Below are 12,492 nucleotides of genomic sequence, written 5' to 3'. Positions count from 1 at the left end.
CAAACGATCTCAAGGCTCTTACTGCCTGTCAAATTAGGATAATGAGAAGGAGCAAATGGATTTTTAAGTTTGTCTTAGTGCATTCTTCAGGGAACAGAAGATCACTAGCATTCATGGGTCATGGTAAAGGTTACCGTGCATACAGCTGCAGAGCAGAGACAGTCTGCTCTGGGCTCGGCACAGAGACTATCAGGGCAGGCTGGCAGCCAGAATGAGCCATAAAAATAACTAATGGATTAGCTCTCTGAGGCTTAAATTGGTAAAGGAAGAGAACATGGAGCTGTTCACATGTGTTTGCTAATGAAAATAAAATTATTTGAACATTTCTGTTACACCAGTATATTAAACAAAAAAAGTTTGGAAGAAATCTGACGTTTTGTAATTCTTTGTAATGTGATCTTTTTTTTTTCCCTTCTGATGTTGCTCTTTCATAATATAGTGAAACTAACAGAATTTGATAACTCTGGTATAATTTGTATTGCCACTATTAAAATCATCATATAATTCCAATAAGTGAGAAGCAGGAGAGAGATATTCTTCTATGGCAAAAGTCGCTTGCTGGTTCGAGCATTTAATTTTGTCTATCAGATAATAAAACTGGAAAGGAGTGGGGGTGCTCAAAAAGATGCTCAGAAAGTTTGAAGTAAGCATGTATTAAAGAATCTTACATCAGAGAACAGATTGAAACAGAAAAAAGATGCAGGCTTACACATGCCACTGATAACAGGGTTTATATTTTTTTCCTTAGCATAGTCACACAGTAAGGTTCAGATGGTGGCAGCAAATACTAACAAATGAACTGTATAGACTGGATTATATACTTCTATCTAAAAGGTATACATGCATCTGTAACATCTAGCTAAAATAGGTATTTTCAATATTTTTCATTTAAAATAGTAAGGTGTAAGTGCTTTAGCCAATAGCCCTCTGAAAAATAACCAAAGATAACTAAAAGGCCAGCATTTATTCTAAACACAGCTGTGAAATATTTACTAGAGTAAGAGATTTGAAATATTTCTCAACTATGTATTGTTGTACTTTCTAATCAATTTCTGCAATATTTTCTCTTCAGAAGTGACAGATTTAAATACAAGTTGATATTTCACTTTAATGGTTTGTTAGGGTGAATCTGTTTTAGCAATGTTAATGGCAAATGCAAAGCATCTTCTTACATGTCTTGTGACTCTAGAAAGCATTTTTTTCCCTTTTGTGTGCGTAAAGATAAGATTTTGTTTTCATTTGCGGAGTCTAACTAATTTGAATCCTCCTGTTCATTGTTGCTGAAATCATTGTTTTCAGTTGTTGGTTTTAAATTCTGGTCTGATCTTTGCATACTGCTTCCTCTATAGGTTGCATTACATAAAGTGAACTGGTTTCTGATTATACCATTCCAGGCTTCCAGGACCCTCAAGGGTGCCAGCTGCAGGCAGCAGTACCAAAGTCCAGGGAGCTTCTAATTTAAATCGGAGAAGCCAGAGCTTTAACAGCATTGACAAAAACAAGCCTCCACAATATGCAAACGGAAATGAAAAAGGTAAGTGATTAAAAGTTACTAAGCTCACTCTACATAACATACAATTGGAAAAAAAAATTACCAAAAGAACCCATCCACAAGGAACAAAGAAGTGAATGCAATATTTAGACTTGGTAAGGAAAACCTATGGAGACAGGGCTCTGAATTAGGACGTGTGGTTGAGTTGGGATTAAAGTTCAGAACTGAAAACTTTCAAGATATAATTATATTTTAACACTCTTTAATAGAAATATCACTGGGTGATTTTTCTGAAGTAAAAATGAGTCCATATTGGATGTGTAATCTTGGTCCATATTCAAATTTACTCATACCCAAAAGAAGATTGCCATAATTTTCAGGGGACTTTGCATTTTAGCCTCTAATGGAGAAGAATAAGAATATTTTATTTGCGTCAGAATATTACATGTATCTATTCCTTCAGAAACTTACCTAGTGTGTATATGACTAGGGGATTGGAAATTAAGTCAAATGTAATGAAATTTTGCAGGGAATTGATTTCTGTGTTCGTGTTTTATTGCCTCCTTTAAATATGAACGTCCATTATGGAAACAGACTGAGTTCCGTGGGTCCTTCTATTTCTCCCACCCTGACACTGACTTCCTGGAAAATATGCCTCTTCAGGCTTTATCTCAAAAAGAATAATCTAAAAATTCAGCTTTCTGAGTTGTGTAACTAACCCAGCCCCTTTCCCCTCTTCTTTCTCCCTTTGTGTAATGAACAGCATTTTATTCATATCTCTGGGTTAGAATACAGTTGAAAATGATACAATATACATAGTACCCGTTTGCATCCTTGGGGTCTGTGGGAGGAACAAGTATGCAGTGAATGTTCTTCATCCAAGCAACAGGCAGCTATCCAGATTTTTTTTACAGAATTCTGATGAACACACTTTGCCCCTAGCTGTATCTGAAGATATAAAACCATCCTTTCAATAGTTATTTCTTTATTTTTACTGTCAGGGTTGAATGTTTTAGATAGTTCTATAGTGAAATTTATTTTATCAAGGACTTGTTTGTGGCAAGACATCCAGGCTAAAACTAGAAAAAGATCAGAGTGAAAACTGAGCAGACACTACATAGTTCACAAATACAATAGTGAAGTTACGAAGTAGGAGATGTGGCTGCTTGAGTGAAGGTATGTAAAGCAGTTTAGGTTTTAGAATTGCTTCATAATGTTGACATAAGTTTGCTACTGAAATATGTGAGTGTGCAATGGTTCAAGGTGAGACATGCTTGTAGATATTAATATTCTTAACTTGTTACTTGGAAACAGCCTTTTAACTGCTAAAGTTTTCATTTCATTGCACATTTATGTGGCTTTTTTGCATGATGAATTTCTTTACTTTCCCATTTCTTTACAGCAGAGAATGAGAACCTTGATGAGATTTTTAGTGAAGTCATCACTTACAAGAGGATAAGGGGTCACTTAAGTTTCTGTATAATCATTCAATTCATTTTATAGGATATAGAAAATGTAATTTTGCATAACTACAGAGTGCTATATTTGAGATGTTTTTGTCTGCTCTTTTTTCTTTCTTTCAAAACAGCAGAATGGATGGAAGAACATTGATTTTACTTGAGAATATAAACCAAATGCAAGTTTGTTCTAGAGTATAAAGCGGAAGTTAATCAGAGTATGAGGCAGAAGTTAATTAGAAAAAATAACTGCTGTGAGTGCAAGGATAGCAATGTGATATTTTTATTATACACTAAAAGAAAACATGAGAACCTGTATTTGAATTCACTGTGCTACTTCTTTGCCTAAAGAGAATAACAACTGAATTTATATTTTAAATTTAATTATTACAGTGGCTAATTTTTGAATATTACAATGAAATTTCCAAGTTGTCTTTTGATATTTTTTTGAAGTATTTGAGGATGTTCTGTGACCTGAGTTTTTTTGAAGAATTTGTTTAGAAACAAACTTCAACCCTCACAATAATAATAATAGCAAACACATTTTTTAAAGAAAGTGTCACTATATGTTGAAAAACTGATTTTTCTATACAATCTGACACATATAATAAACCTTATATTTCAAATTTTGCTTCTGATGCAGTTATCTTGGAGCAAGATAACTTTAACAGCTTTCATTGAGTAAATATATAGTCCATACACTCTAATTTCTGAGACATAGAACATATAGTAAATAGCTTGTAATTCTGCATTAGCGCTGCATAAACTGAATCGGAAAAAGAGATGACTTGCGCTAGGTAAATAGTCATTAGAGGCTGGGACCTCCAGACCTCTTCAAGGGCAGACCACTTCTGGTACGTTTTTCTCTGCTGAACACCTTTCTGTATGTGCTGTAAGGAGACCTCAGAAAAGATATACAGCATAGGGTTGGGATTTTTTTTAAACCAGTTGTATGTAATATTTGAAATCCATTCCTCCATAACACAGTTTCCAACTCAGTCACCATGGGGAATGGATATGTAGTCACAGAGTTAAAGGAGGCCTGAAGGTGATCCAAAATAAGATGTGATATGGGCCTTTTATCTAGTATTTCATTATTTAGTGTGTCATTAATGTTATCTCCTTTGAATGTTGCTTAGGGAGTACTTCACACAGTGCGAAATTTAGCTCCCCTGAGCAGGTTTGGTTTTTATTGAGTACAGCCCAGTTTTCACCTACAGACCCAAACCATTGCTGTGACACAGGTAACTGTGTAGCTGTGGTTAAGTCAGGAACACAGAATGTACCGAAACAATAAACATGCCATTAACTGAAATTCATCTGTGGAGCTTTAGTGAGGTTATCTTTTTTTTTTTTTTCCTTGCTGGACATTGCAGCTTATGGATGGGTTTCAAAGAACACATCTCTTTCCCAGGTCACATCACATCTTTCTGCTTCTGCCTAAATAAAATGAAGACAAAAATAAAACTATGAAACTGAAATATTTGAATAAAGTAATTATTCACGTTGCTAATATGGTGGATACCTAGGGCGTTTTGAGTCCATCAAGGAAATAGTGTTCTAATTCAAGTCACATTTTAAAAACAAGTATTTACACTATAGCACTTAGAAACTCCATATCTGAACACTGATGAGGGTCTCTATGTCATGGAGTTTAATTGCCTGATTTTCAATATAATTTAATAATATAAAATGGTGTTTGTGTATTGTCCAAACTCATTTTCAACAGTATTTAGTTATTTTGCCCATTCCAACTCTGACAAACTCGGTCCTGGCACTCCATTGTCTGATGATGCAAATCATTGTTCATCTGTGGCCAGTATGTACATCTGTAGCTAATTTGTTTACATTTCTTCTGGTGCCAGTATTTTGCCAGTTGTCCCTGGTGGTGTCCTCCTCCTGTGCTGCTAAGGGGTAGCTACTTTCTCATGGACAGCTGGAAAGGGACAGTTGAACAAGCTGAATTCTTTTAATCTCGCCAGATAGACCTCCCATTTCTCCAAAAATTCTTATAGCAGTCCCTTGCAGCTGTTCAATTTTCTACTAACCTTTTTTATTATGAATGATTAAAATTGAATACTCTAATCTGGGCACCTGACTGTTACAGAATATTTAGATTATCGGTACCTAACTATGCTGCAACAGGGGAGCTGTTGTCACAGAGGTCCTGTCTTCTCCAACAGCACAGAACACAGCAAAGGTCATGGAAGACAGAGGAGGTTGATTATATATTGGCCCAAATTTAACTCCTCATGTGTCCTTTATTTGTGCAACAGCCTATGAAAAGTGGACTTGAAAATGTCCATTTGGTTGTCATGGTCTTGCTGGGTTCTGGTAGAAATTTCTTTTTGCACTGAACACCTGGGAGTGTTGCTCTGCTTTTCCAACGCAGGTTGGGCTGAGCCCTGAAGCACTGAACTCTCAAGCAGAACACAAAATTGTTTTAACCTCAAGCTGATTATGCATTTGAGCAATAAGGGGATTAGGCCCTAAACAGAAGACTGTCTTCTTGTAAAATTTAATTTATAGAAATATGAAATCCGTGTCATCTTTAGGTTCACTCTGTATCAAAATCACCACAAGGTGGGGACAGTTTTCACATAATGAACAGCTACAGCTATGTCCAAATGAACCATGCAGAAAGCAAGGAATGATGTGCAGCTTCCAGTAATGCATTTGGACTGGGGAGGAAATAAATCTTTTTATTCCACGTCTTTAAACATACAGAAAGGCTCTCAATATATCTTGACAGTTTGCAGTCCACATTCCTTGTGCAAACATTAAGGATACATTTTAAATTCAGATGTAAGGGCAAGTTAAAGTTTTCTGTAATTTTTTGATGCTCTTTATGGTTTGTAACATAGGGATCAAATAAGTACCAGTAGTTCCAGGAACCTGTGTTTTTTTGCTATATATGTAGCAGAACAAGCTGTTGATGAAATAGTAAATACTCTTCTTTTTACAATTTTTCCCCCCAGTGAGTTTAATATTATAGGAAATATGGTAAGGCATACATTCTTCTTTTTAATCAGAACACTTCTTCTGGGTTTTGTAGTGAAACTAATAGCCTGAAGCCATACAAATGTAACAGAATTAATACAACAGAGTATAGTGGCATCCTGCTGTTCACAGATTGTTACATGTATTCTGCATTAGCTTTGCATATTCTTATGGTGAATTGTTCTGCAAAACTATTGGGATAGCTGAAGACCTCAATGCTCCTGTGTAATATTAAGGCAAGCTTAGTGCAAGGCAAGATGTGTGCAAGAAGGTCCTTGTGCACATCTAGTCCTGGGCTATCAACCACGGGGCTGATCCCTGGTATAAATTAAGGAATCTAATTTCCTACTGCTGTTCATGGCCCCAGGCTCTCTTCCAGGATCTGAGGCTCCCCAGGAAATATCAGGGACCCAGCCACAATTCCTGCTTTGGTCACAAGGGAGGGATCAGCTCTGCAGCTGCCCACCAAAGCTGCTGCATGTGCATAGTGCTACCTGGAGCCTGGGGAATAAGCCATAACCTCATCTGTCCCAAAAAATGCTCTGAGGCAAACCTTACCAGTGAAAATTTTCTTGCCTAGTAACTGGACGCAGCAGAGCTGCTCGAAACCTTTTGTGAAGGTGCACTGAGCTCATTTAGCACTGTGGGGTTCGCATATCAGTCTGAGGAGCACACAAAATACTCTGGGCAGATGGAATTATACAGCATCTATTGAAGGTAGAGGTTATTGGCCTGCTGGGATCCAGTTGTTTTTAGTATTAAGCAAGTAAAATATGTTAAATTTCTGTCATATTGCTTTTGCTCAGATTTTTAAAATTATTTTTAAACTAGAACTTCTTAATGCTATTTAGAGAAGTAAATTTTGCTATGTTTGCATTCTCTTTGTTAAAGAAAAAACAGCTCTTCAGGATGTTCAAAATCCTCCCTTTCCTATGTGTATTAGTGGCCTTCAGACTTCCAGGTGGGTAGTCTAATCCGTGCTAGGGCCTTAGGGCTCAGACTGCAGAAATAAAATTGACACATAACTTCAAACTCTGTGCTGGAGGGACAAATGACATCAGTGTCCTCATCTACTATATTATTCAGACAGGGGGGCCCCAAGGCATGACTTTGCCTTCATGTGTGTATGCAACACATCAAGCACTCTTTTTGCCATTACATGAGTTATATTTGCATTGCATGTTTTATAAGCTTTCTTGGTAGTACTGAATTTGATATGGGCAGGCTTACACCTGATTCACTGGCAGTCCTGAGACTGAATGGCAAGACAAGATAGATACACTAAGAGAAAATATGTTGTCTGCTGAAATAGCTATTGTACCATGTATTTGATTGCCATTGCCACTTAATTTCTCTGGTGCTCCAGAGTAATAGTGTTTCGAAACTCAGACATGTCTTGGAAATCTGAGCTTCATACAGAGCTTAACCCTTTCATGCATAAGCCTATTTTACTTAATAAGGCTAGATTTTAAAATCATGGTTGTTGATTAGCATAGATTTATTATTGCAGAAAGAGTCTTGTTCTCATTCATTCTGAAGATTCACTGAAGTTTCTGGACAATGTAAATGTAGTGAAGGTACCAGAGCCACGTAAATGAACCTTCTGTATCTACCTGAGCTTCAGGCCCAAAACAACTATCATTGCTGTGCCCATATAGATGATATATCACTGTAACTTTCCAGTACTGACACTGGTGAAATTGTTCATATATTTTATCCCACCTATGAAAGTGCACTGGGATAAGTTCCTGAAGTCAACTAATAAAGGTTGTTAACTGTACTTAAAAGCAAAAAAAAGTATAGTGACCTGCTGTTTTTTGCTTCTGTGAATATTGATTGTATCCATTTAATTTCAGTATTACGCAGTCTTCCTCCTTCTGCCCAAAACCTTAGCTTTCTAGCATATATTTTGCTTTCACTAAACATCCAAACCATCTTTCTCTGGTTTTGTTTTTCTTTCAGTATTGTAGCGTTCTTTTTTCTTCCATGTCTCAGTGTTTTATTATTAACAAGTGATTGGAAGAATTTCTTTATGACTTATTAAAAATAAAATCTTTAAATTGGAAGATTTAATGTGCATAATGAGATGGTTACAAGGAAGGTGTTTCCAAGGTGCTCTTGAACTCACAGAGGTATTGAACAACACCATGATGGTGGGGGGAAAAAAAGGCATTTTTGATTAACATCCTTCATATTCTGTGCACATGTAAATTATGTTTATTTTAAATCATATGTAGCTGGGTTTTAAATGCCAGAGGAGTATGGTATCACCTTCAAGTAGAAGATGAGAGAATAAATGTACCATTATCATTCTTTCTGGTTTTTAAGCAGATTCACCAAAAGGCCCTCACCCATCTGCAGGCATGAATGGAAACGTGCAGCATCCCACCAGCACCGGGCAGCAGCAGGTCTCTGCCATACCCTCTCCAAGCGCCAGCAAGCCTTGGCGCAGCAAATCCATGAATGTCAAACACAGCGCAACCTCTACCATGCTGTCCGTGAAGCAGCCTAGTCCTGCAACCTCCCCTACTCCATCTTCAGACAGGCTCAAGCCACCTCCTTCTGAAGGTGTGAAGCCCACTTCATCTGGACAAAAATCTATGCTGGAAAAATTCAAGCTGGTTAATGCTAGGACTGCTCTGAGACCTCCTTTGTCGCTGAGCTCAGGACCCAGTGACAGTGGGAGAGAGGATGATACCTTTTCAGAATGTGGTGAAATGGATGTCTTAAGTGGTGGGGTGAACAGCGGCGGCTCCACAAGTAGCAGTCCTAAAGTATCACCGAAGTTAACCCCTCCAAAAGCTGGAAGCAAAAATCTCAGCAATAAAAAGTCTTTGCTACAGCCAAAGGACAAAGAGGAAAAGAACAGGGACAAAAACAAAGTTTGCACTGAGAAAACAGTCAAGGAGGAGAAGGACCAGGTCACTGAAACATCTACAAAGAAGAGCTCAAAAATTGCAAGCTTAATCCCAAAGGGAAGCAAGACGGCAGCAGCCAAGAAGGAAAGTTTAATACCGTCTTCTAGTGGGATCCCAAAACCTGGATCGAAGGTGCCAACAGCAAAGCAGAGCGCTTCATCCGTATGCACGGGAAGTAAGGAGGTTGAAAAACTGAGGACTACAAAAGGAAACCAGTCCCAATCAACAACAAAATCTCAACTTAGTGAGAAGGCTTCTCCTTCCTCTGGTCTTGCTTCTTCTGAAGGGAAAGAACCAAGCGCATCTCTCATCCCGGGGTCCTTGACGTCTCTGTCGGCCTCGATGTCTGCAAGCAGCGGCCAAGGCACGGGAAATGGTGTTGTCCAGCTTCCTCAGCAACAGCAATACAGTCACCCCAACACTGCCACAGTAGCTCCTTTCATTTATAGGTAAGGTCATAGAGGGAAAGTGGTTTTGTGCTACTATTTAGGAAAGAGAGATAAAACGGATAGAGTAATGGTGGATCGCACTGTTAAGTTTCTTATCTCCCCGTTTCTGTCACAGCATCATGCACATGTTTTCCTAATATTATTTTTTGATTAATGTTACTTTATGAACAATTTCTTCCAAGAACTCTGAGTCTAGACCGTGTACAAAAGCAATTCACTGCAAATATTTGCCATTTTAAATTCAGGATATTTTGATTAGAAATGCAAATCACATGATACATTCCCTGTGCTGCTTTTGAAAGGTCATGGCTGAATCAGGTTTCTAATGTGAATATTCTTGTTTGCAATTTAAGAACCTCAACATTTATTTGCTGATATTTAATAATACTTGCTTAAAATACACTGTTCTCTTAAAAAAAACCTAAAATAAACTGCTGACGTTTTCAGAGTATGTAACAGTACTAGTAGGATACTAGAGGAAAAACCATACACAAACTTTTGTAAATATTCAAAAATATTTCAATACTTTGGGCAGAGAGAAAGGGTGGCTGTTTGAAGGTCCTTCTCCTGTTTAGTTTTATACATGAGCTAGGTATAGACTAACCCCAGTTAATTTTTACAGGTGATACAAACTCTTCTGATGGCCAGTGCTCTAGAATAGATGAATGAACAGTTAAATGTATCAACCTTTGACTTTATTTTGCTAGTTGATAGAGCAACTGAAGAGAAGCTGTGAGATTTCGTTGTTGTACAGTTTTGAAGACAAAGTGTAGAAAGACTGGCAGGCTGGTTTGAGTAATGATTTCAGATGTCAGCTGTTGGAGGGCTTTAGCTACAGTTGTGGGTAAATTTAACATCTGATAAAATGACAAATACATTATTAAGCAAAATATATTGACAGTTTTTGTTAGTGAGTAGTACTCTAGATAGTCTTGGCTAAAGATTAAAGAGGTGCTGGAGTAGGCTCTGAGGGAGTATCATTACACACAACTAAACATAGCTTCCAAACCAATCTGGATGAGTGATAAACTGTTTAAGTTAATTCTGAACAAAGGCAGTTCAGAAAATCCTATGGAAGGGGAAAAATGCATAATATTCTAATATGCAGTGGGTAGCCTCTTGAGTTTCAGTTAAATCTATCACTGAATGTCATTGATATACATGTTTGTAACTGTCTGGAATAACCTCAGTGATACAGGCGGTTTGCAGCATGGTAAATAGGGTGGCCTGCACATATGTTAGGGTGCATATGTAAGGAGAGAGAAAAAGAAGATACTTTGCCTTCAGATGCATGTGCTCTTTAACGGCATTTCATTGCACAATGGAGATACCGTTCTTTTAAGCTTCATCATGAAGCAAAATGTATTTTGAATTTTATAGAAGCATGCATCTTCCAGTAAAATTTGGTATTAATAATCATCTGCTTGCTTCAAACAAACAGCAAAGGAGACTGTATTTGAAGTTAAATCTCGCATAAAAATAAAATTCTCAGAGCCAAGGTCTGATCTTGGAATGCCATAAACCCAGAGTAATAGACCGACTTTGATGAGGTTACTTCAATGTGTATCTCTGTAACTGAGCAGAATCCGGCCCAAAAATACACAGTAACTAGATTCCTTGCAACTCTCAAGGGCTTTGAAATAGTACACAATGATTTCATAGAAGAATATAAATATAACTAAGGATAAAATATCCAAATTTCCAAAGTCAGCACATTCACTTGTGTTGACATATGGCAAGTGGAAGTATGCATGAAGCTGGGGTACTGTATTTATATTTTCTTGCTCTTAAACATAACTGTTTTCTGAGCAGTCACCAGAATTTTCAGGTGTGTTTGTTAGTTGCTAGAACAGCTTTATAGATCAACCAGTTAATAAACACTAGTTACCTTTCAGACTAACAGGGGGTTTTTGCAGCTAGAAGGAATATCTAGATTCTGTGAGTTTGTACTGCAGTCCCTGTAAAAAGTTTCAATATAATTTAGTAAAAATACAGTGCATTTTATCCAGAATCCTGCAGAATACTGCAATATACTGCAATATACTGCTGTGATCAGTTTAGACTGTTAGCACAAGGTTAAGTAGGCTAGTGCTTTTTCTGGTTTGTTGCCAATACCTGCAGATTATTACCCAAGGGAATATTACTGTAGATTTGTGAATAAAAGTATTCCCAAGAGTTTCTTTGAGACCAGCATGTATTTTGCTTAAACAGGGAATGCAATGCTATAACAGTTATCAACACTCATGTTTTCAAGGTGTTGTGTATTTTTATTAATGGTCAGTAGTTAGAAACTACTGTTTCACTAGAAGGTTCTGAAATGATATATTGCACTATCCAGCTTTACACTCCTGGTGCTTTGTCCTGTCTGATACCGCATTGTATTTTTATGCCTCTTAAACATCATGGCATGGAAATTCATGTGGGATTATTACTTCTCATCAAAGATTAACAGCAACAGTCAGAGTTGCATTTGAGATAATCTAAATGGGTATAATTTAAATTCTTCCATCCTCCTCAAATGTGGTTGTGAATGTGCTATTTATGGCCCCATATGTGTCCCCTCTGAAGTTGACTGCACAGTCCAACTGATATAAGATAGGCTGAAGCGGATGTAATTTAGTTGTCAGAAAGCTTGGTAAGAGAGATACAGCAGGAAAAACAACTAAAAGGAAGGTGTAAGAGACTGTATAATTGTTTAAAATATACCAGCCACTACTTTAAATTACACATTCTTCTACATAGACAGAATTGGAAGAAGATGGAAATTGTGCCATCTGCCAGAGTCCCTTAGACTCGTATTGAAATTGGCCATAGAATTTAGTTATCTTCCTAGTGGTGCTTAAATTTCAGATGGAGAAGAGTAACATAGAAGTTTAGTGCTTACTAGGTCACAATGAAAACAGGAAAAAAAGCATTAATGAAAACAAACAAACAAAAAAAGAAGTTGGACTCTTTCTCCTAAAATCTTATCAAGAGAATAACAGGTTAATTGCTCAGTATTTGGAATTCTTAGCTTTCCCACACATTGCTCAAAAGTGTAATATAACCTCTACTTCCAAGCATCTTCTTGCAGAGAAGAGCCTGTTGTATAAAATCATTGCTTTATTTTTTTGTGAGCCAAATTTTGTAAGTTTGTGTTATTTCCATAAAATGGGAACATAACTAGTAGTCCTAGG

General features: G+C 37.2%; 1 protein-coding gene across 10 annotated transcripts in view; it reads left to right on the top strand.

Moving 5' to 3' along the window:
- The window catches only part of NAV3 (neuron navigator 3), a 562,960-nt gene that overhangs the window by 413,994 nt on the left and 136,474 nt on the right, over nucleotides 1–12,492 (top strand). For 9 of the 10 annotated variants that reach the window (XM_074827171.1, XM_074827169.1, XM_074827173.1 and 6 more), the window contains 2 exons: nucleotides 1,395–1,534; nucleotides 8,278–9,316. In XM_074827171.1, the coding sequence (XP_074683272.1) occupies nucleotides 1,395–1,534; nucleotides 8,278–9,316 (1,179 nt within the window). The remainder of the gene's footprint in view (nucleotides 1–1,394; nucleotides 1,535–8,277; nucleotides 9,317–12,492) is intronic. The other variant, XM_074827167.1, reaches the window with a different exon arrangement.

Source organism: Strix aluco, chromosome 5 (assembly GCF_031877795.1).
Source record: "Strix aluco isolate bStrAlu1 chromosome 5, bStrAlu1.hap1, whole genome shotgun sequence".
In the NCBI taxonomy this organism is placed as follows: Eukaryota; Metazoa; Chordata; class Aves; order Strigiformes; family Strigidae; genus Strix; species Strix aluco.
The sequence above is the reverse complement of the archived record's forward strand: the minus strand, read 5'-3'. Positions and strand labels throughout refer to the sequence as shown.